Below are 23,990 nucleotides of genomic sequence, written 5' to 3' on the forward strand. Positions count from 1 at the left end.
AAGAAACTGTAGTTTGATACTTTTTTCTGTATGATCAGCATTCAGATCTCTAGGTGCAGCAGCCTCTGGAAAGAAAGCAGTGGCTCTCTGGTATGTCAATTCAGTCAGCATGATAACCCATAGATAATGCAAAATAAAACCATGGTTCTGGTTTGCTAGCCAGTCACAAATATGGCTGCCAATTCAGACGTTGCAGTAAACTAAAATTAGCCTTCTTTAACCATAGTTTGGTATGTTTTTTGATTTGAGCCAATGAAGCAAATTTCTCATGGTAAACAGACTGCCCCCATGTGTTTGAAGTTTATTTTTCGAAAGCATGAAAGCTAGAAATCCATAGTAAACATAAAATGAGGCTCTGAGGTTTATGCCATTCTTGGAAACATGTATTTAGAGAAACATACTTATCTTTGACTCCAGAAACATAATGATTGAGTGGCTACTTGAATTAATTGTCTATTTTATAGGTAAATGCATTCAAATGTCAAAAATGGATCAGTTGCAGTATTTTATGTGGGTAATATTCTTAAGGTTTTGTTCAAATGTGTAATGCATGGCACTTGAGGTTTTGGTAAACACATGTTGAGACACATATTCACATTCAGCTGGCTTTTAGCTAAGGAAATAAAAATATATCCAAATAACTTTTCAGTATGATAGGCTAAGTTACACAAAGCAGAAGAAATTTAGTCTAGTGACACCTTAAATACTGACTTATTTTATTGTTGCATAAGTTTTTGTGAGCCTCTTTTCCCACCACACATTTTATCTTCATAGCAACTCCATGAAGTAGTAGATAGGTAGCCGTGTTGGTCTGCCATAGGTCTTTAAGGTGCTACTGGAAAGAATTTTTTTATTTTGTCCATGAAGTAGGTTAGACTGAGAGAGAGTGACAGGCTAGGATCACCTAATGACCTTAATGTCTGGTTGAGATTTAAACCTGGGTCTTGTAAATCTTCATATATACAGCACATACCCTTTTTATAGGCAGTTCTTTCAAGAACGTATGTGAATATTCTAGAAAAATATTTCATGTTTGACATGGTCTTCCACAATTTAGTGAAGGTAAGACTCCTAAATATTAGAAGAGGTTTGCTACTTTAGACCACATTGACTTTATACTGTCAACATACTGGTCCACCTAGTCCAATATTGTCTACCCTAAGGGTTGCCAAGCTTTTTAAATCAGAAGGCGCATCTTGAATTTTGAGAAAGTGCTGTGGGCGCCAGCCACAAAATGGCTACCATGGTCGTGTGGCATAACACAAAGCAGTGGCGTAGCGTGGGGGGTGCAGGGGGGGGCCCGGCTGCACCGGGTGCAACATCTGGGGGGGCGCTCGCACTCGCAGCTCTCTGCCCCCTGCTAAAATCCACAGGTTAGGGGGCGCAAATTACTTGCCTTGCCCCGGGTGCTGACAACCCATGCTACGCCACTGACACAAAGTCAGAAGAAATACAGTCATTGCTCCTCTCCCTTACTGGACATCCTTATACTTGTTATGGGAGGTCACCTATGTCCTGCTGATCCTGATTGTGGAAATTTCACTATTTTGATCCCTGTCCATTACTTTTGCTGTAATAACGGAACATTTCCCAGTACCAGGAAAAAATATACAGGATGGCCACACTTTCTCTCATTCAAATACACATTCACTGCACTTGTACAAACCACAGACATACATACATCTCTCTCCCTCTCCCTCTCCCAACACATACATGTGAACACACACTTCACATATATACAGTCACACATACCCAACTGCATTTCCATCAAAACACAGAGCATATACTTGAGCACCCCTACATGCTCACACATTCTAAAAAGCCCCTCCATATGTGAGGGAACTGCTTGCTGTTAAAATAATAATAATTGTAATGTAACTGGCTCATTTAGCCACATGTGGTTATTTGGCAATGCCCCAAAGCTGGGCTGGCTCACCCATGAGGCAAGGTGAGGAAGCTGCCTCAGGCAGCAGAATTCTCTGGCACAGCAGATCCCAATGTTGATCTTTCTTTCCTATTCCTAATGTAGAGCTTCCCTCATCCCTTCTTCAGACATCCTTCCTCCTCTTTCTCAAAAAAAGGGGGGGTTAAGAGCAGATCCATAGTGAATATCAATCAAAAGAAGTCCTTTCCTGCTACCACCTTATCATTCATCATGTCCATCTTGTCTTATGGTCCAACCACTTCCTTGGTTAGCTTCCTGCTTATGATGTAAATATAAAAAAGATTTATCCACCACCATGTTGAATCACAGAAATGAAAAAGCTTTACATACCTATTGTCTACAATAATGTAGATTTGGCAACAGTTTTGGTTTGTTGAGTATGATCCTAAAGCCATTTTTACATTGCAAGTTAACTTCCTTTTACACCTGTTCTTTTCCTCATTCTAGTACTCCTGTATCATTAGTTTGTTCTGAGCCAGTTCCCCTGTGCCTAGGTTTGCATGTAGAAAACTGAGTGATTCTGGATAAATCAGCAGTGTGAGGAGAGATGTATAAATAGACACCTCTCAGGTTGCCTCTGGTAAGTTCCTCCAAGCAACCAGTCAAGGAAGATTTAGAAAAAATGGTGTGAGTGTTGCTCTTAGGTTACAAATGTCTAACATAAATATGTTTAATAGCAAAGTTGGTAGCAACTTTTATGCAGTTACTTTCATGACTGCTACCTCTGTTTAGTTTTGTAACCTGGCATGAAAGTAGTATTGTGCTGTATTCAACTAAATAGTTATGTTAATAGAAACTAGCTCAATTCCTGCTAGTGCAATAGAACTTCCCCATTATTCTCTCCCCCCCCATGCCCTCCCCAGATCTATCCTAGAGGGTTGGCACAATGCCTTTTTGCAAGGGGTGAGAGGGGAGATCATTCTATCAGGCCAGCAGAAATGCTTATACTTACAGGACAATTTCCTTAGTGCCATATTGAATACAATGCAATCACCATAACAAGCAAAACACTTTAAAGAATTTGTAGTATTAACTTTATTTTATGGCTATAAACAGTGATCATAGTGTGTCTTTATCAAAGTTCAGCTGTTTGACTACAGTCCAGTCCAAAAATCCATAGCTACAGAAAACCTTATTAATATCATACAATTTTTAATGGTGTCTTTTATCATGAGTTGAGATTTTGGGGACTTAATGCTAAACTGTAGTTTATCATTGCATGAATGAGTCTCAGCAGGAACTGGGCTCACACCATCCCTTCTTCCCCCCTCTGACACAACTATGTGGAAGAGATTGGATGTTTCCATGTTTAAGCTAACTAGAGTTCCTGATTAAGATCCAAATTTGGGGAACTTTGGTTAGTTTTAAACAAGCCAGGATCAAACTCTGGTTTATGATCTGGTTGGTTCTCAAACTATAGTTTGAATCGGCCTTCCTTGCATTTGAACTGATAGGAGTGATAGAAAAACTGGACAGACCTCTATATTCTGTGAAAAGCGGGATGTGAATGAAGAAACCACTCAATCCAGACAAGACAGATCCACTAATAATTAGGAATTCAGGGGTCTGGGGAAGTACACAGCCTTTTCTAGATGAGGTTGCACTTCCTCTTAAAGAGCAGGTTTGTAGCTCAGAAGTTCTGTTAGGTTTGGCTGTTAACGCTGAATGTTCACATTTCTTCTGGGGGAGAAAGCTCTTGTGTGCCAGCTACAGGTTTATTACCGTGATCTATGTTCTTGTAAGATCCAGGGTAAATGATCTGCAGTGCATTAGGCTGAAAACTGTTTGAAAATTTCAGCTGTATCAGAACATGGCATCTAGATAACTGTCCATAACAAGTTAGTCTGAACATATTTTACCTGTAGTAAAAGGACTTCCCATGTAAGCATCCAAATAAAATAAACATTTTTCTGTAATTGGTCAGTATTTTATCAGCTCATGTGACATTCATATATATATTGCCCTTAGAAATGAACATGGATGTTAAGTGTTGTTGCTTTTTATTCCACCCTCTGTATACAACAACTTATAAAAGTTGTTGTATGCAGTTGTTGTTGTTGTTGTTGTTGTATGTAAAAGTAATTCAGCTATCCCAGCAATCCTCTGGCCACCAAGCCACTCTGCTTTCCTTTCAGGTCTTCTTTCTTCCTCCTTGATCTTCTTCCACTTCTGTTGCCTTTTCCTGGCTGTCCATCACAATCGCCAGTCGTGGACCCTTCAACCATATAGCCAGCTCCTAGCCATATATACACTTATTCTGGCCACTCTAGTCCAACCCCAGCCAAATTCAAAACTTGTATCCACCAATCAGAACATGTGGAACTTCTGATAGGTTTGATTGCATCATAGGAAGAAACCTAGTTTGGAACTACATTGAATGAAAGCTTAAATTAGGAGAAATTGTAGGTTCTTTATACTTTATACCTTATACTCGCCAACATTTTGTTATAGAAAGGTTGTCCTTTTCAAGCGAGCCATTATGATACAGTGGTACCTCGGGTTACATACACTTCAGGTTACATACTCTTCAGGGTACAAACTCTGCTAACCCAGAAATAGTGCATCAGGTTAAGAACTTTGCTTCAGGATAAGAATAGAAATTGGGCTGTGGCGGCGCGGTGGCAGCAGGAGGCCCCATTAGCTAAAGTGGTGCTTCAGGTTAAGAACAGTTTCAGGTTAAGAACGGACCTCCAGAACAAATTAAGTACTTAACCTGAGGTACCACTGTAATGCCCTTGTTCTCACACCAAAGTTCACTGCCTTAGTGCCTCTGTCTTCCCTTGTATGTCATACATTGCTTGAAGACTTTATCTATCCACTTTATTTATTTACTCAGCAAGATATTGTCTACCATAAAACTTTTACTGTTGTCATCCACCTGCCTTGAGACCTTGTGGTGAAGGGTGGGTAAGGAATATAATTAAATAAAGAAACTGATTGGGAAGGGAAGCTGACAAGAGCCGAGGAGGGTCTGGTTTCGATTATATCTTCCCCATGGGATGAAGGTGAAAAAAATTATGAGTATTCAAATTGGGAAGAGGTAGAATTTAGCATTGACATATGCTAGAGATTTAGAGAGGCTGGAGCGCTATAGGCTAAAGTTCAAGTACCAAGGACACTTGGTGAAAGATACTACAGTATATATGAGTGTTTATTTGCTAATGCTAGAAGCTGCTGAGTCGAGATAGATGAACTGGAGTGCTTTGTCTGAGAGGACAACATAGATATGATGGGCATAACATAAGCCTGATGGAATATATTAATTATAGTTGATCCTCTAGAGACCGACAACAAAAGTAAAATAGCTGGTGTCTGTTTTTAAAATGCGAGGCTAGCACACAGAGAGCCCCAGTAGCAGAATATTAAGTCCCATCATTAGGCAGATTAATGAAGCACAGGAATAGGCTATTAAACCTTATTTATTCTGTTTGTTCAGCTGCATAAGGCAGCTGACCCCCTTTTCAATAAATACACTACAGACTGCAAAGTAAGTTTGAAATGCTTTACTTACAGTTTCTTGCTTTCAGACATGCATTTTCCTTACACAGCAGCAATAAAATAATTCATGTAAAACACTCTTAGTAGAAATACAGCAATTATAGCTTCAGAGCCTGGAACAGGGGTCAGCAAACTTTTTCAGTCCATTGTCCCTCAGACCTTGTGGGGGGCTGGACTATATTTTTTTTTTGGGGGGGATGAACGAATTCCTATGCCGCACAAGTAACCCAGAGAATAGCACACATTCTACTCATGTAAAAACACACTGATTCCCGTATAATCCACGGGCCGGATTTAGAAGGCGATTGGGCCAGATCCGGCCCCCGGGCCTTAGTTTGCCTACCCATGGCCTGGAAAGTACCAGGCTCGTCTGTCTCCATGGCTTGCAGTGAAAGTGGTGGGGGACACTGGAAACAGGTTTCACTTCCTTCCTCTTAAGAGAAGAGGAGGCATGACTTTACTGAGCCTATTCTAGCAGTAAGAACTCAGTGGTCCTTAACTCATTCACATACTAACTAGCAAATATGTATTTGTTATGTACTGAGTTGAATAGGATCCAAAATGCAGCAGTCTGATTGGTCCTAGAACAATAGGATCCAAAATGCAGCAGTCTGATTGGCCCTAGAACAATAGGATTCAGAATGCAGCAGTCTGATTTGTCCTAGAACAATGCAGCAGTATGATTGGTCTGCAGGAGCCACCCAATCCAGCTCCAGATGGAAGTGAATCCACAACCTGATTGGCCTACAGGAGAATTCCGGAATTAGCCAATCACGTGCAGCCCATTGTGTAAATAATGTATATAAAGCAGATACTTTGGGGAAACTTTCATTCCTCCTCACCACTATGAGCTGAATAAAGAGCATGAAATCCACACTCGACTCCGAGTATATTTCAGTATTGTTAGGTTTGTTTGCTAAAATCTCCCACACAGAAGAGGAAACTTCCTAAAAATGAGGCTGTGGAAGTTGAAAGCCAAAGTCAAGAGGGTCTAATCTCTCCAAAATATTTGGGGTTGTTTAAAATCACAATAGTAGAAGCTCAGCTAGACTGTATACAACAGGACCAGGACCACTAAAGGAGGAAAATAAGATTTGCAGAGAAGCTGTGTGTTTTCGGGTCTCATTCGCAAAGTAAAAACTGACAAATAACCTGGTCCTGATGGCATCAACTCAAGAACTCAGATGTGACATTTCTGATCTTATATCAAAAATATGTAACTTGCCTCTAAGATTAGCCTCTGTACTGAGGACTGGAAGGTGACCTGTGTAATGCCACTTTTTAAAAAAGGATCTGGGGGTGAGGAGGATCTAAGAAAAGACAGATTGCTTAGTTCCAGAAAAACTGGTGGAAAACATTGTTGAAGATAATATTACAAAGCATTTTGCTGAGCAGAATCAGAATTGCTTCTGCAAAAGAAAGGATTTATCCACACTTGCGTTTTGCCCTGCTCTTTCCATGCAGAGGTCTATGCTTTAATGCTCCATGTCTGAGCCATTTTGTTTTTGGTTTTTGCGCTGAGCTTTCTCCATAAAAACCAGCCCTTTAAAGTTGAATAATAGCAAACGCCAATTTCGGTTTTCCACAGATTGATGTTTGCTCCAATTGAACTTTAAAGAGCAGGTTTTTGCAGGGAAAGCTCCAGAGCAAAAAAGAGGGGGGGTATAGACATGGAGCTTTAAATTGCATACCATGTCTGGAAAGAGCAGAGAAAAGATAATTTTGGATAAGCCCTTAGTTCTTTCTTACTAACCTCTTAGCATTCTTTGAGAGTGCCAATTAGTACAGCATATAGATGGTGATCCAGTTGACAATGTGTACTCTGAATACCAGAAAATGTTTGATAAAGTCCCTCACCATACTCTTGAGTGAGCTTGTCAGTCATGGGATAAGAGGAGAGACACTCTTATGGAACTGGCTAAGAAACAAGAAGCAGGGAGGAAGAAAAAAATATTCAGTTATTCCAGCTGAGGGATATGGAAAATGGAGTCTCCCAGGTACAGTGGTACCTCTAGTTGCGGACTCAATCCGTTCCGGGGTGCCGTTTGCACCCCGAAAAGTCTGCAACTAGAGCACCTCTTCTGTGCACACGCTTGGCGCGATAGAGCACTTCTGCGCATGCGCAAAGTGTGCAGATTGTTTATGCACATGCGTGTGTGGCGAACCCGGAAGTAAATACTTTGCCACGTTCATAACCTGAAAAGACGCAACATGAAGCAGACGCAACATAAGGTATGACTGCATTGGTATTGAGACCCGTGCTTTTTATCTTGTTCCTAAACTATCTAGAGTTGGCAGTGAGAAGTGAGGTACGCATGTTTGCTGATAGTGCCAAATTATTCAGGGTAGTTAAAACAAAAAGAGATTGGGAGGAGCTCCAAAAGGATTTCTCCAACCTGAGAGGAGGGTCAATAAAATGGCAAATGTAATTCTATTTAAGGAAGTATGAAGTGATTGATTCACATTGGGACACCTCTCCCAATTTCACATATACATTCATAGGGTCTGAACTGGCAGTGGCTGACTGGGAACGAAACCTTGGGATCATAGTGGATAGTTTGGTGAATATGTTGATCCTAGTATGAGGGAGCTGTGAAAAAAAATTACCTACATTCTAGGGATCACTAGGGAGGGGGTTGAGAATAGAACTGCCAATATCATAATGCCGTTATACAACTATGGTGTGACTACTACACCAACTATGGTGTGAATACTGCATATAGTTGTTTGCTTAACCTTTGGTTGCAAAAGAGCGACCAAAACTTTTGGTTGCAAAAGGGCAACCAATGCTCACATTGCTGCTGTGAGGAGAGGTCTCAACATTTGAGGCATTTTAATTTAGGAGAAAGATAGGTAAGTGGGGACATGTTAAAAGGTAAAGGTAAAGGACCCCTGACAGTTAAGTCCAGTCGCGAACGACTCTGGGGTTGCAGCGCTCATCTCGCTTTACTGGCCGAGGGAGCCGACATTTGTCCGCAGTTTTTCCGGGTCATGTGGCCAGCATAACTAAGCCGCTTCTGGCAAAACCAGAGCAGTGCACGGAAACGCTGTTTATTTTCCCGCCAGAGCGGTACCTATTTATCTACTTGCACTTTGATGTGCTTTTGAACTGCTAGGTTGGCAGGAGCAGGGACCAAGCAATGGGAGCTCACCCCGTCACGGGGATTCGAACCGCCGACCTTCTGATCGGCAACCCCTAGGCTCAGAGTTTCAGACCACAGCGCCACCTGCGTCCAAAGGGAGACATGTTAGAAGTATATAAAATCATGCATAGTGTGGATTAAGTGGACAGAGTGAAGTTTCTCTCTCATAAAACTAGAACTTGGGGCAGTCCAATGAAATTGAAAGCTAGAAGATTCAGGGCAGGTGAAGTCCTTATTCACACAGAGCATAGTGAAACTAAGAAATTTATTGCCACAAGATGACGTGATAGACACCCACTTGGATATCTTTAAAAGAGGATTGGACAAACGGCTGTTGTGAAGGACAGACCCTGGGTCCGCCTCCTGAGTGGAGTTTCAGCCAATCAGGAAAGTAGGCAGTTAAAACCTGACAGTTAGAACTGTTAGGTCATAACCTTCTGCAGGAGCCCAGATGGGGCAGGAGCCCAGGTGGGGCTTGTCTGTCAGAAGCCCAATCTGGGCTCCTGCCCTTTCTTGTAAAGATCCTAGAAGGGGCTGGGAGTTTTCTTCTCCTAGAATAAGAGCAATTTCCATTCCTTTCTAGGAGGAATGAGTCTATTCAGAGCAGTGGTGTAGCGTGGTAGTGGGGCTGTGGGTGGGGCACAGCGTCATAGTGACCTCTGCCCACTGCAGCAGTTGGGGGGGCATGTCCTGCCCTGTCCTGAGCTGTTGTGTCCTTCTCATCGCCCTCCAGCTTGGGGGGGTGGCTGAGAAGGATGCAACAGGCATGGGCCCTGGCCCTTCGAGCCCAGCACTGCTTTTGCGAGCTGCGCTGCTTGCAGGGAGGGTGTCGTGAGCTGTGGTGTCCTCCTCATGGTGTCCTCCAGCTGGGGGGTGACAGAAGGACACAACAGGCAGGCGCCCCGGGTCCTGCGAGCATGCCTGTTGCATCCTCATCCGCTTCCCAGCTGGAGGGTGTCATGGGAAGGACGCAACAGCTCACGGTGCCCTCCCTGCAAGCAGCGCAGCTCGCAAAAGCAGTGCTGGGCTCGCAGGGGCCACGGCCCATGCCTGTTGCATTCTTCTCAGCCACCCCCCAAGCTGGAGGGCGATGAGAAGGACGCAACAGCTCAGGACGGGACAGGGCATGGCCCCCCAACTGCTGCAGTGGGCAAAGGTCACTATGGCGCTGTGCCCCGCCCACGGCCCCACTACCACGCTACACCACTGCTCTGAATAGACTCATTCCTCCTAGGATGGAAATTGCTCTTATTCTAGGAATAAAAAGCTCCCTGCCCTCACGTTGTGCCCTGATGCGGGTGTGCTGCTGATGTTGCCTGCCCCAGGCGCAGTCAGGAAATGCTCTGCCTCTGATTCAGGGACAGGTTTAAGGTAAGAATTTTAAGGAAGTTCTTCACTATCTCTGTAAAGAGTGTTTGTCTAAAACAATGTTGGTACCTTATTAGAGTAACTATTAAGCTATACCTTTCATTGAGGGGAAGTGTTCTAGCTTTCCCTCCAAATGTGCCTCATTCTTGCTTTAATCCTCTGGGCAATGGATAAATGTTAACATGGTTTCTCCTTGCCACATCTTGCTGCTGGCTACTATTAAGAAGTGATACCTCCTGCAGATAATAACAGACCTCTAAAGTGTTCTGACAGGGAGACTCTTAAGTTTTAAAACCACCCCAAAATTGGATCATATTTATTGATGGAAGTTGCTACAGCTGTCAGTGGCTGCTAGCGATGATGACTGATGTGCCTCTACTGTCAGAGGCAGGTGTTGTACTCAGCTTCTGCTTGTGTGCTTTTCATAGGCATATGGTTGGCCACTGTGAGAACAGGAAGCTGCACTAGATGGTCTGCTCCAGCATGGCTTTTCTTATGTTCTTACAGTTTGCTAGTTTGAATGTAGCTGCAAGCTACGGTTTGTGCTATACAGTGGTACCTTGGTTTATAACTTAATCCTGTCCACAGTGGCGTAGCGTGGGTTCTCAGCACCCAGGGCAAGGCAAGTAATTTGTGCCCCCTAACCCGTGGATTTTAGCACTCGAGTCTCTTCCGCGCCCCCCCAGATGTTGCGCCAGGTGCACCCCCCACGCTACGCCACTGCTCCCACCACAAGTCTTCAGGACAGCCATCCGAAGGCTGGCGCGGGGAGAAGGTCTCTCTGCCCCACCGCCAGGCTTCGGAGCAGCCTTCCGAAGGCTGGCGGTGGGGCGGAGAGACCTCCTCCCGCCGCCAGGCTTCGGAGCAGCCTTCCGAAGGCTGGCGGTGGGGCAGAGAGACCTCCTCCCGCCGCCAGGCTTCGGAGCAGCCTTCCAAAGGCTGGCAGTGGGGTGGAGAGCCCTCCTCCCGCCGCCAGCCTTCGGAGCATCCTTCAGAAGCCTGGCGGCGGGAGGAGGTCTCTCCGCCCCACCGCCAGGCTTCGGAGCAGCCTTCCGAAGGCTGGCGGCGGGAGAGGTCTCTCCGCCCCACCGCCAGGCTTCGGAGCAGCCTTCCGAAGGCTGGCGGCGGGAGGAGGTCTCTCCGCCCCACCGCCAGCTTTCGGAGGAGGTCCGAGGACAGTGGGGAAGACACGCTGCGCTTCCCCGCTGTCCCGGAGATTTCCCTATGGACTTCCGTCTTGCGAAAGGCTGGCCAAACGCGCCCCCCCCCAATGTTGCGCCCGGTGCGGCCGGCACCCCTGGCACCCCCCACGCTACGCCACTGCCTGTCCAGAAGTCTGTTCTTAAATCAAACCGTTCTTAAACCAAGGCATGCTTTCCCATAGCAGCGGGGGACTCAAATTACAAATGGAACACACTCAACAGGAAGCGAAACATGTTCTGCTTCCAAGGCAAAGTTCACAAACCAAAACACCTACTTCTGGGTTTGCAGCATTCTTCATCCAAGTTGTTCGTAAACTAAGCCAGGCACCCCAAAACTCGGCCCTCCAGCTGTTTTGGGACTACAATTCCTATCATCCCTGACCACTGGTCCTGTTAGCTAGGGATGATGGGAATTGTAGTCTCAAAACAGCTGGAGGGCCGAGTTTGGGGATGCCTGAACTAAGCTGTTCTTAAACCAAGTTACCACTGTATTGTATTGCTGAGGTTGTAGGCAGTGTGTGAACATGAAGAACAGTAAAAATAATCTTTAGTTCAGGGCAACTGGCAGTTCCTCAGCCAGTACAAAAGCTAGTTGGACTGATGAAGCAGAGTACTCTTGTTTGTTGGCCCCAATATACATGGCAATGAAGGCGGAGATCACTTTCATTAATAATCTCTTCCAATACGACTCTTTCTGTTTAAGATCTTTAGTAGTGATTTTTAAAAACAGAACGGTAACATGATCTTTTCTTTCATGAATAGGAACCTTTTGGACCGAGACACATTTTCAAAATCTGATCCAAGTAAGTATAACATTTATTTGTTAATGAAATTTTCCATTTCCTATTCACCTCTCACAATATTTTCTTTTAAATTAAAATGAATTATGCAGGGGACTGGATGAAAGGTTAATTAGCCAGTAATCCTTAATGATAATTTTTGCTACTGGTTCTTGTGTAAGTAAATCAGTGCCCTGGTACTATAAAGCCAGGGCTGCAATGAAGCCAACCTTGCATCCTTCTGATATGGTTTTTCCTTTACCACTAACATTGAACAATTCTTTTGAGTGATGGATGCATAAATAAAAACTGAATATTTGCTAAATGAGGAGTTTAAAATAGTTTCTGTTTGGAAAATCAAGGAAAATAATGAACTTTGAAGAAAGCTTTGTTCTCTTCATTGCTAGTAGACGTGCATATGCACTTTTCTTGGGCATGGTAAACTAACTAGAAGAGCCAACCTTTAATAGTGGAATATTAAATGTCTGGAAGACAAGGAGATATTTCCTCCATTGTTCTTAAATGGTTTCCCAGTTAGGAGGATATTGGTGAAAGAAGTGTCTTAAAAAAAGAAAAGTTTTGTAACTTCAGCTGATAGGGCTAAAATATTCTGTAGCTGTTAAACTTGAAACAGGTTTCTTCTACTTACGGTTTGTTAGATCTGATGTATATGGTCAGGAATAACAGCTAGACTGTATGACATAGTATTCAGGTAAGACAGTGTTTGAATGCTGGATCTTATTGTGAAGTTTCATTAAACATGAAGCACAATCTCAGATGGCTTATAACTCCTAAATGGGCTTGGATGTCTTATGTAATATTTTAACGTTTGCCTAATATCTGTAGCATTATAGCTTTGAGTATTAGTTGTAATGGAAAAGTTAAACAGAACATATGAAATTGATCACATTCTTCTTTTTTGTCCCCACAGTCTGTGTTTTGTATACCCAGGGTATGGGAAACAAGGAATGGAGAGAGGTAAAGCTTTTTGTTATTGCATTTATATATATACATATTGTTGCATGCCACCCCAGTCTCAGAGCAGTGCGAGATTACTAGTAACCCTAGTAATCTTACCCAGGGTTCATGTTTGCTTTGGAATGAGGTACAGAAGAGACTGTGGTTCCATTATGATGTATGGTTCCATTATGATGTATGGTTTATTTACACATCTATACAACCTGACCCTGCAATGGAGGGTTCACAGCATTAACACCCCAAGAGGGTCTTACTTCCTCCGTAGTGACAGCCTTGAACTCAAACAGAAATTGAACATTGCTCTGTCTGGCTTCCCAGCTTCTAGCTCAGGGGCCAGCAAACTTTTTCAGCAGGGGGCCAGTCCACTGTCCCTCAGACCTTGTAGGGGGCCAGACTATATTTTTTTTGGGGGGGGGATGAATGAATTCCTATGCCCCACAAATAACCCAGAGATGCATTTTAAATAAAAGGGCACATTCTACTCATGTAAAAACATGCTGATTCCCAGACAATCTGTGAGCCAGATTTAGAAGGCGATTGGGTTGGCTCTGGCCCCTGGGCCTTAGTTTGCCTACCCATGTTCTAGCTCATATCACTCAACTCTCAATTCTACCCTGTGTCTTTCAAACTCCCAGGCAGTTCAGGGAGGGAGCCCACCCATTTGCCGTCTGGTGCCTTTGTTCCCTTCACAGCACATTACCTAGGCTAGCACAGTACCAGGAAGCTAGCCTGGCTATTCCAGGAATTAGAAGGGGGACTAGGTTTACCCCCCCCCCCCGAAAAATCCTCACAGTATATAGCAGTGCTTTGTTGTTCTGGTAGAAGGAAAAGCTTGTAGCTTCGTTTCAATAAAAAATGATAGCTCCAGGTTGTTAATATAGAGACTTGGGGTCACATTTTTTAAAGAGCAATGCATACTGGGCTCATTCACACATCACACAGTAACATAAGTAATGATTTAACATTAATGTGCTTAACTCACCTGTTTTGCTCTTCTCTGATAATATGTGGGGGGAACAAACCATGATTCTTGACATTAGTATTAATGCAGAGATTTTGGATACAGATTAACTATGATCTGTAAAGAGGAATTGTTCTTGGCTTAATATGGTTTGTTTCTTAGACGTTCTAGTAGGGAGGAGCAAAGCAGGTGAGATTGGTGTGCTCTATTATGTATGGATTACCTTGATGCATGAATGAAGGCACTCTGTTCCCAATCCTCAGCTCAGTTTTGTTATACTACCATAATAAAAGTTTGCTTCTTGCATGTCATGTTTGTTTACTCTGAAGTAAGACCCATTGACTGCAGCACAAGTAAATACTTGCAGGTACAAATGTGTATCGTTGTATTTTCTTTTTCAACGTATTAATGGTTTCCAAGGGTAAAGCCTCAACTGTAAAATTGAGCAAGATGCCTGAAGGTATTATTTCAAAGCCTTCCAATTTGGAGTTCCAGAAATATTAGTATCAGCTGTAAATTTATTCATTGGCTATATTTCTTGGGTTTCTATTGATCCACCTAAGAGCTTGGATTTGCAGCATCTCTGGCAATGACTTAGATTAATTACATTTTCTGTACTGGCTGAAAAAGCCAGTTCTGGATTGGCAGGACCTGTCAATGGATAGTGGATATATAGATGCAGAGAAGTAACATCTGACACTCTTCTTCCATTTGCTTTGTGGTGCTTTTTATTTATTTATTTAGAGCACTTGTATGCTGCTCTTCAGCCAAAAAGTCTCCCGGAGCGGCTTACAAGAAAGCTAAACAAGACACTCCCTAGACACTCTGCAGGTTTACATTCAAATAAATAAATAAAAATACAACACACGAGGGGAAAGGAACGAAGCTCAAAGCTGAGGCTCCAGTTTCTAGACAGTTATTCCTATATTGACCAGCTGGCATAGTTCAGAGGCAGGAGGTATTGTATCCCCGTCCGAGTCCCGTTGCCAAGCAAGCAGGGGCTAGGAGTCGCCAAGGAACACTTGTCTGAGAGCAGAATCCACATACAAAGTCAGACAGAGGTCAGGGAATCCAGATGACCACAGAGCCAAGGGTCCAGTCCAGGGATGCAGATAGCAAGCAGCAAGATAGAGCCAGGAACCACAAGTATTGTTTCCAGCATTTGACTGCTGCTGAGAGCTCTGTTTAAGAAGGCCAGAGCCAGCTGGTTCCCATCAGTGCCTTCTCCTCTTGTGTCCTTAAAGGCTGATCATCTGCAGGTAGAGTCACTCCCCCTTCAGACTGCTGTTCAGCAGGCAAAGCTACACTAGGTGCTTGATGGAGCTGGGCCTCAAGCAAAGCAGATGCAATGAACCCTGCTTCATCTCTCTCCCAGTGAGGCAGTCTGATGAAATGACTGCCCCCAGATGACAGTTGAGGGAAAAGAGGCCTGATTTGTAGTCATAGCTTTAAGCACCTGTCTAGAATCTGTGACAATGGATGTTACTATTACTTGCCAGAGCTTTCTATCCCTTTGATGCCGAATTCCATATTTTGGGAGGCTACAGAAACACATCTCCTTAAAATGTTGGACTTCATGACTTGTACTGTAGTAGCCTCTTAGTCAACGCCATAGCCTTAACCCATACAATATTAGGAATATAGGAAGCTGCCTTAAATAAAGTCAGACAATTGGTCCATCTAGCTTTCTACCCTGATTGACAGCAGCTTCCTAGGATCTTATACAGGGAACATTCCCATTCGTACATGGAGATGCCGCCAATTGAACTTGGAACCCACTGCATGCAAAGATGCTCGATCACTGAGCTGTAGGCCGGCCCTTCCCTGATGTATTGATTTTAGCTTTTAGTAGATGCTCCCATTTAGATTGTTCCTGATTCTGAGCTTCTTGGTTCTTATGGAGAAAATAAACTGTCCACTTTGAAATCTTCCTTTTAGCAATTTAAGTGTTCTGGGAGATTTAGAAGTTTTGTTTGTGTGTTGTTTAAAAACAAATAAAAGTAAAATGTTGCTAATTGGCACTTTGCTTAGAATCTCAGAGGAAAAGTTTGCTTAATAGTGTCTGCTAGTTATAACGCCCTGTCCTCCATCAGCTGCCAATCCCAGATTCTGAGCAAATTAGCAGAAATTGTTCTTTCCATCTATTACTAAAGATTTTCCTTAACTGTTCACTTGTTCTGAAGCTTTATATCATGTTTCATGGCTCAAACAATGGTTTAGTTTTTAATTATTTTTATATATAACCTCTGAAAATTTGTATGAGAAATTAATATGATGTATATACCCTGTCTCTGGAAAATTTATAAAATGCAGCGTTTATTGCAATACTTTACTTCAGGATATTGGCTGCATATTTTGGAAAATGGTTTGTCTGTTTGATTTCTGTTTGGCACCTCTTAAGATATTGTAAACAAATATTGCATGATGGCTCCTGAGATCTTAAGTAAAATAAATATTGGTGAAAATTACATTCATTGGGTGTTGAATATTCTCAGGCTAGGAGCTGCTTTTAGCTAGGTCTCTTTCCCTGCCAAATGAAAACCTTATATTTCTTCATTTTTTCCGTCTTGTGTGTGCGTATGTACTTAACATATGTAGTTTTTATTGATATACTTTCCACAACATCTTATTTTACAGTTTGGGAGAACCGAAGTAATTGACAATACTTTGAACCCAGATTTTGTGAGAAAATTTATATTGGATTACTTTTTTGAAGAGAGACAGAACCTGCGATTTGACTTGTAAGTTTATTTATATACTTTGGGGTTTGATTATATTATGACAGTATATCTGATCTACAAGAATAGTTAATGAAGTGGAATTTTAAAACATTTTGACATTGGATTGTATCTTAATGTAGTGGTAAAACATGTTTCCAGTCAATTCACTACAGCAAACTATGTTGTTTCAAATTCAGCTAATGGATCTACAGTTTTCCTTGGTATAATTATTATTTTTACACTATCGATACTAAACCCGGTCAGCTTCGAGGAAACTTTTAGCAACCTTGTTAAAACACTTTTTCCAGATTGCCATCCACCCTCACCAGCACTATAACTGAAGACTTTTGTTGAAGCCTCTGCTTCAGGTTCTGCTGACCTATTTAAGTGCAGGTCTGTTTTTGCTGTTCATTTTTCCTGGAATCTTCCCCTGGCTCTCCTACCAGACATTTCCTGCCTAGCATTCCAAACAGCACATCACTTCTTCTCCATCAGTGCTCTAGAAAGGTTCTCCACTTGTCTCTTCAGCCTAAGGCAAGTGAGTCAGCTGTCCCAGCAATCCTCTGGCCACCAAGCCACTCTGCCATCCTTTCAGGTCTTCTTTCTTCCTCCTTGATCCACTTCTGTTGCCTTCTCCTGGCTGTCCATCACAATCGCCAGTCATGGACCCTCCAACCATATAGCCAGCTCCTAGCCATATATACACTTATTCTGGCCACTCTAGTCCAACCCCAGCCAAATTCAAAACTTGTACCCACCAATCAGAACATGCGGAACTTCTGTTCTTTTGCATACTGAGAGTTTCATCTCCACTCTCACCCCAAGTATTAAGGGTTAAGGTTCTGCATTGACAGCTAAATCGACGTTCACCTGAACATACATAGAGAGTTCCGCCATCATACACATTACAATGTACATTACAATGCAAATGATGGAAAGATTACACAATACCAGCTAAAACCCAGTTTTAACCAGCAAGATTACTTCATTGTTTTACATGGGTATTTGAGCTTATAAGTAGATTAAAATATTTTGTTCTTTTTCATTTTAGGTATGATGTGGATTCAAAGAGTCCAAATTTATCGAAACATGTAAGTGCTACTTTATTTTAACCTTAAGTGTTTCCATATCTCATGTACACATTTTATGTATTTTAAGCTCTAATTATCCCTGACTGTAATTTCTGCATCTCATTGCTATTTAACGCCTACCTTACAGTTTTGTCCTTTATATACATGTCACTTACGATTTCACTTCATGCATCTCATCAAGTGAGCTTGAGTCCATGAAAGCTTACCGTATATCATACCATCTGTTAGTCTTTAAGATACTACAGTGTGCTCTAAATATTTTTGCTGCAATGTACTAACAGAAGTGGACAACATTCAAGACATTTGTCAATCTTCCCAGGAGTGGACATCAGCACCATTGTTTGTTTCACAACCACCATCAACAGGGTGGCCTCAGGAGGAAGTTAGCTGGTATTCCCAGCCCCTGCTAAACTCAGGAAATTATAAGTTTGCTCAAATTCTGACCCTTCACTGAACGTAGAGATTGTGGGGAGTCTGTCCCCCAATATCCACACCAGTACATGAAGAAGAAAGAAACATTTTCCTCCTGCACTTCTCAAATTTTTTGTTGTTGCAGCTTATCATAGTTAAGATAGTTCTGGATCCAGATAGCGTGACAAGCTTTGGTTCATGAAAAGCAAGGTTCCAAACTTGCCCAGGTTAAGGTGCAATGCTCACTTAAGCATTAATTATGAACCATAATTGATCAGTGTGTCCAAATAAAGCCTTTAATTCTATCTAAATACTGCATTTCTCATACCCATAAGCTTACTAAGTGCAAAGTGGGGATGGGGACTTAGATTTATCATTTTCATAATAATTTTTCAGGACTTCTTGGGACAAGTTTTCTGTACGCTTGGAGAGATTGTTGGATCGCAAGGAAGCAGATTAGAAAAGTCAATCATGTAAGTGTATTCTTTTCAAAGAAACTGATGCTAAACTTCCTATATCCTTCCCACTAGCTACTGATCCTGCCTTTGGGTCTGGCAGATCCTTGTGTTCTCTGGTATTTGACAAATAAAAATTCTAGACAGGGAATACTGTCAAGGAATGTCATTTTTTATTCACTGTTGGGTGTTCTGAATTTGTGTGGTGCTGTTTTAAAGTAAATTATAGCACTGTCTTCAATTAAGGTGAATTGCTTTTTCATCGTTCCATCATTAGATAGCCTGAAATTGTAGCCACCATAAAAATCAAGATAATTAGTTCTATCAATAGGAAATTTGACATGGAAAATCCACTTTTCCGAGGTATAATCTAACCAAATGGCACCGTTTATGAACTTGGCTTGTTTCAACAAACCATAGTTAAGATTAACCGCAGTTGGTCTGGTTTCAGAATAGAATGACAATCTGCAGTCAATCTAACACAGAAGCAAAAGCTTATGATCTCTTCCCTGCAGCCATATCTAAGAAACAAACAGTGAGGGGAGCTTGTGAGCTGAAGGCTTATTGTTGGCGATTCTCATGACTCAAAACTATGGGGTTAACATTCCATCCAAGCAAGACCATCGGCTGCAATCTTGTTTCCTCTTGCCTAAAACATAATTATGCCAAATGCAAAAAATATTCATTTAGCTACCTCAGTAAAACTCCATTATATAGCCTTGTTACAAGTTCCCATTTTAAACCAATCACTGAACTAAAGGCAATATTAAAACTCGCATCTGTTTGGCAGATTGAAGCTTCCCTGGTGGAACCTGCTTTCCAAAGCAAAAATGGCCATTGGCGGCGCAAGCAGTCTGCAGAAGTGTGTATTTGTAGATGGGGGAAAGGAAGCTCCTGTGTGTGTTTGCATGTGGCTGCATAGTGCTGCATGTGTTTGCATTTCCCTAAAATGTCTCTGGGAGCGACGCAGCATTGTGACATAGCTTTGTTCCCATTGGGACATTTTATAAGAATTAAGAAAGCTGATTGCATTAAGAATTACAGCTGTGCCACCTCTTGAAGCAGCAGTGAAACTTTTTATAAGAAAGGGAGAGAGAAAATTTAAAACTCCTGCTACTTCATCTTATGGTAACCCTTCCTGCTCCCTATGAAATTAACTAGAAATTTTATCCCCTTCCCCAAAGCCTGTTAAATAAACCTCCACCTGCCACTTCCATGAGAGGTGAATGGCTTTGTGAAAATAGAGGGCATTTCTGGCCCAGCTTTGGGCATGCTCCTTTGCATGGTGCTGTACATATTTGCATAGTGTTTGTGTGCTGCATGCTTTTGCATGTTGCTGCATGTTCTCCTCGGTTTGCATGTGACACGCTGCTATATGTAGCTATGTGAGTGCCACACTCCTGCAAATCTTTGCATGTAGTTTGCTGTTCTGTGGGCGTTGTGCTGCTGTGCCTGTTTGTTTGAGGCATTTTCCTGCATGAATTTGCATGTGTTGTGTTGCAGACCTTTTTTGCATGCTTCATGTTACTATGTGTGCTTGTATGTAGAATACTGCTAAGTGTATTTGCAGGTGATATGCCACTGTGTGTGTAGAGTTACTACACATGTTTACATCTGATTTTTCTTCTGCATGTGTGTGCATGGAGTGTGCAGTTGTGTGCTGCGTACTTTACATGGGCCGTGCTTAATAGGTAGTATGCTCCTGAGTGCGTAATGTGATGCTGTTTGCATGTGATGTGCCTTTTCATAGCTGTATGTGTTTGAGAGAGCGAGTGAGTGAGTGGAGCAGCCCTGACTTCACAATATTTTCTGTCTTGCCTTTGCCCGCTTCCTTTAACATTCTTCTTTACAACTCTTTTGATACTTCCTCCCTATTCACTTGATTTGCACTCTGTAAGAGTGGACTACATTGCAGGGTTGTGAAAGCCACTTTGCCAGCTATAGCCTCACTCCCCCACTGGAGCTAAACCTCAGTGCACTACATTGTCTGGCTTTGGGGGACAAACTATGAAGGTGATAAAAGCAGGAATAATGTGCAGGCAACAGTAAAAATGGCCTTAACTTACAGATTACTCAGATGTATGAAACATTTCCTGTATTTTCACATAGTATAAATGCTGAGTTTTACAGGCTAAAAAGCCAAGTTTAATCTTTTAATTAAGTTTTGTGCTCCCCAGTTATGTGGGTTTCCTGGAAAATATATATAGGAAATTTTTCTGATGCCCTATAAAGTGATCTAATTTAGCATGTTTATTTTACTTATATTTAGTAAACAAAGCCAAAAATGTTGAATCTGTCAAGCATGCCTAATATTTATTTGCAGTTGACACCAATTTGTTGTTACTGATGAATGGGAGATATGGAATTTTTTTGGTGGAAAAATAATGCACCAAAAAGAATTCCCTCATCACTGATAACCTCACATTTTGTGCTCGCTTGCAACATAACACCCATAAACCAATATTTCCCTTGGTCTTTTAGCCCCAATCATAATCTTCTGCATGTTGTGGGAACACCAGAAGTAAAGACACTATGGTGCAGTGATACACTGATCCTCTACTTTCCCTATTAGTTAAGGAGAATGGCATATATTAGTACCAAAGGACTATATATGAGAGCTTGCTCAGGTTGATGGATGGAGAATGCAGAGAGGGAACTCTGGAGAGGAACAAACTGGTGAGTTTGGAATCCTTGTATTTAATTGCTATTACAATGTTGTTTTGTTACAGAGGAATTCCTGGGAAGAAATGCGGCACGATAATAATGACAGCAGAGGAGCTCAACTGTTGCCGGGTAAGTTCACATTTTGGTTTTCTTTTGCCAAAGTATATTGTTTGTCTCCTAGTTAGCATAGAGTACAATTCAAAGTGTTGGTGCTGACCTTTAAAGCGGTAAATGGCCTCAGTCCAGTATACCTGAAGGAATGTCTCCACTCCCTCATCTCACACTGAGATCTAGCACTGAGGGTCTTCTGGTGGTTCCCTCACTGCGAGAAGTGCAGTTACAAGGAACCAGCCAGAGGGTCTTCTTGGTAGGGGCATTCACCCTGTGGAACGCCTTCCCATCAGATGCCAAGGAGATAAGTAACTATACAAGCTTCCCTGCATAGGGAAGTTTTAAAATGTTTAATTATGTTTTTATGTATGTTGGAAGCTGCCCAGAGTGGCTAGGGCAACCCAGTCAGATGGGTAGGGTACTGTTGTTGTTGTTGTTGTTGTTGTTAGGGTACAGTTGTTGTTGTTGTATTAAATCCATGTGTATATTGCTAGACTTTTAAGACTAGCTATTGCATGCTTATACAGTGGTACCTCAGGTTACAGACGCTTCAGGTTACAGACTCCGCTATCCCAGAAATAGTACCTCGGGTTAAGAACTTTGCTTCAGGATGAGAACAGAAATCACGCGGCGGCAGCACAGCAGCAGGGGAGGCCCCATTAGCTAAAGTGGTATTTCAGGTTAAGAACAGTTTCAGGTTAAGAACGGACCTCCAGAACAAATTAAGTTCTTAACCTGAGGTACCACTGTAATCAGACTTTGAAGAGTAGACGTCTTGGCATTTGCTATAGAAGTAGAGCTAATCTTAAAGGTAAAGGTAAAGGTACCCCTGCCCGAACGGGCCAGTCTTGACAGACTCTGGGGTTTGTGCGCCCATCTCACATCTATTGGCCGGGGGCCAGCGCTGTCCGAAGACACTTCCGGGTCACGTGGCCAGCGTGACAACGCTGCTCTGGCGAGCCAGAGCCGCACACGGAACGCCGTTTACCTTCCCGCTGGTAAGCGGTACCTATTTATCTACTTGCCCCCGGGGGTGCTTTCGAACTGCTAGGTTGGCAGGCGCTGGGACCGAGCAGCGGGAGCGCACCCCGCCGCGGGGATTCGAACCGCCGACCTTTCGATCGGCAAGCCCTAGGCGCTGAGGCTTTAACCCACAGCGCCACCCGCGTCCCCAAGAGCTAATCTTATGCTGCTTTAAATAATTAAATCTATTTAGGAATAACAAAGATAGATAGATAGATAGATAGATAGATAGATAGATAGATAGATTCTTTATTGTCATTACACAAGTGCAACATTGCACAAAGTGCAACGAAATTGGATGCCATCCCTTAAAACAACAAAAGCAAGACAACAACAACAACCAAACAAACCACATTCCAGCCACACCCACACCACACCCATCAAACTCCCAGGTCACACTAACGAGTTACAGCATTCAAAAGGGCCACAGCTCTTGGATAGAAACTGTTTTTCAGTCTATTTGTCTTTGACTTGATGTTTCTATATCTTCTGCCAGAAGGCAGTAGTGCAAACATACAGTGTCCCGGGTGAGATGAATCCTGCAGGATGTTATTTGCTTTCCTAAGACAACGGGAACCGTACAGTTCTTCCAAAGATGGGAGAGGATGACCAATAATCCTTTGGGCTGTGGTTATGACCTTCTGGAGCACCTTCCTCTCCCTAGCTGTAGAACTGGAGAACCAAGCACAAATACAGTATGTAAGAATGCTCTCTATGGAGCCTCGGTAGAAGGACACCAGCAGTCTCTCACTCAGATTGTTCTTCTTTAAAAGTCTGAGGAAATAAATTCTCTGCTGGGCCTTCTTCACCAGGGCAGTGGTATGTGCGCTCCAAGTCAAACCCTGATCGATAGCTACTCCCAAAAACCTGAATTCCGCCACCCTCTCCACCCGTTCCCCGTTGATATACAAGGGCTGAATGTCCGCCTTTTTTTTCCTGTAATCTACCACCAATTCCTTGGTCTTAGCCGTATTAAGAGCCAGATTGTTCTCCCCACACCAAACACAGAGCCGCTCCACCTCGTCCCGATAGGCGGACTCATCCCCTCCTGAAATGAGCCCTACCACCGTAGTGTCATCAGCAAACTTGATGATTTTGTTGCTGGAATAGATGGCTGTACAGTCATACGTATAGATAGTGTAGAGCAGGGGACTCAACACACAACCCTGTGGTGAGCCGGTGTTAAGGCTAAGGGCTGTGGACATGTGTGACCCTACTCTAACCCTCTGGGAACGTTCTGACAAAAAATCCAAAACCCAGAGACAGGTGGAGTTGGAGAGTCCAATCGCCTCTAGCTTGGACACCAGTCTATGGGGGAGGATAGTGTTAAAAGCAGAGCTAAAATCCACAAACAGCAGCTTTATACCAAGTCAGACCATATATCTCAGTAATACTGTCAAACCTCGGTTGTCGAACGTAATCCGTTCCGGAAGACCCTTCACCTTCTGAAATGTTTGACAACCGAGGCACAGCTTTTGATTGGCTGCAGGAGCTTCTTGCACTCAAGCAGAAGCTGCGTTGGACGTTCAGGTTCCGAAAAGCTTACGAAAACCGGAGCATTTACTTGTGGGCTTTCGGCGTTTGGGGGCCAAAACGTGCAAAAATGGAGCCATTCGAGAACTGAGGTTTGGCTGTATTGAC

At 42.8% G+C, this 23,990-nt stretch overlaps 1 protein-coding gene across 4 annotated transcripts in view; it reads left to right on the forward strand.

Moving 5' to 3' along the window:
* Positions 1-23,990, forward strand: part of CPNE8 (copine 8) — a 62,742-nt gene that overhangs the window by 6,445 nt on the left and 32,307 nt on the right. For 2 of the 4 annotated variants that reach the window (XM_082239699.1, XM_082239702.1), the window contains exons 2-8: positions 11,919-11,959; positions 12,867-12,913; positions 16,512-16,615; positions 17,646-17,685; positions 18,493-18,569; positions 19,342-19,413; positions 21,281-21,344. In XM_082239699.1, coding sequence (XP_082095825.1) covers positions 11,919-11,959; positions 12,867-12,913; positions 16,512-16,615; positions 17,646-17,685; positions 18,493-18,569; positions 19,342-19,413; positions 21,281-21,344 — 445 coding nt within the window. Of the gene's footprint in view, positions 1-9,806; positions 9,958-11,918; positions 11,960-12,866; positions 12,914-16,511; positions 16,616-17,645; positions 17,686-18,492; positions 18,570-19,341; positions 19,414-21,280; positions 21,345-23,990 lie in introns of those variants that run through there. The other 2 variants (XM_082239701.1, XM_082239700.1) reach the window with 2 other exon arrangements.

The sequence above is a fragment of the Podarcis vaucheri genome, assembly GCF_965113315.1.
Source record: "Podarcis vaucheri genome assembly, chromosome: 10".
Classification (NCBI taxonomy): domain Eukaryota; kingdom Metazoa; phylum Chordata; class Lepidosauria; order Squamata; family Lacertidae; genus Podarcis; species Podarcis vaucheri.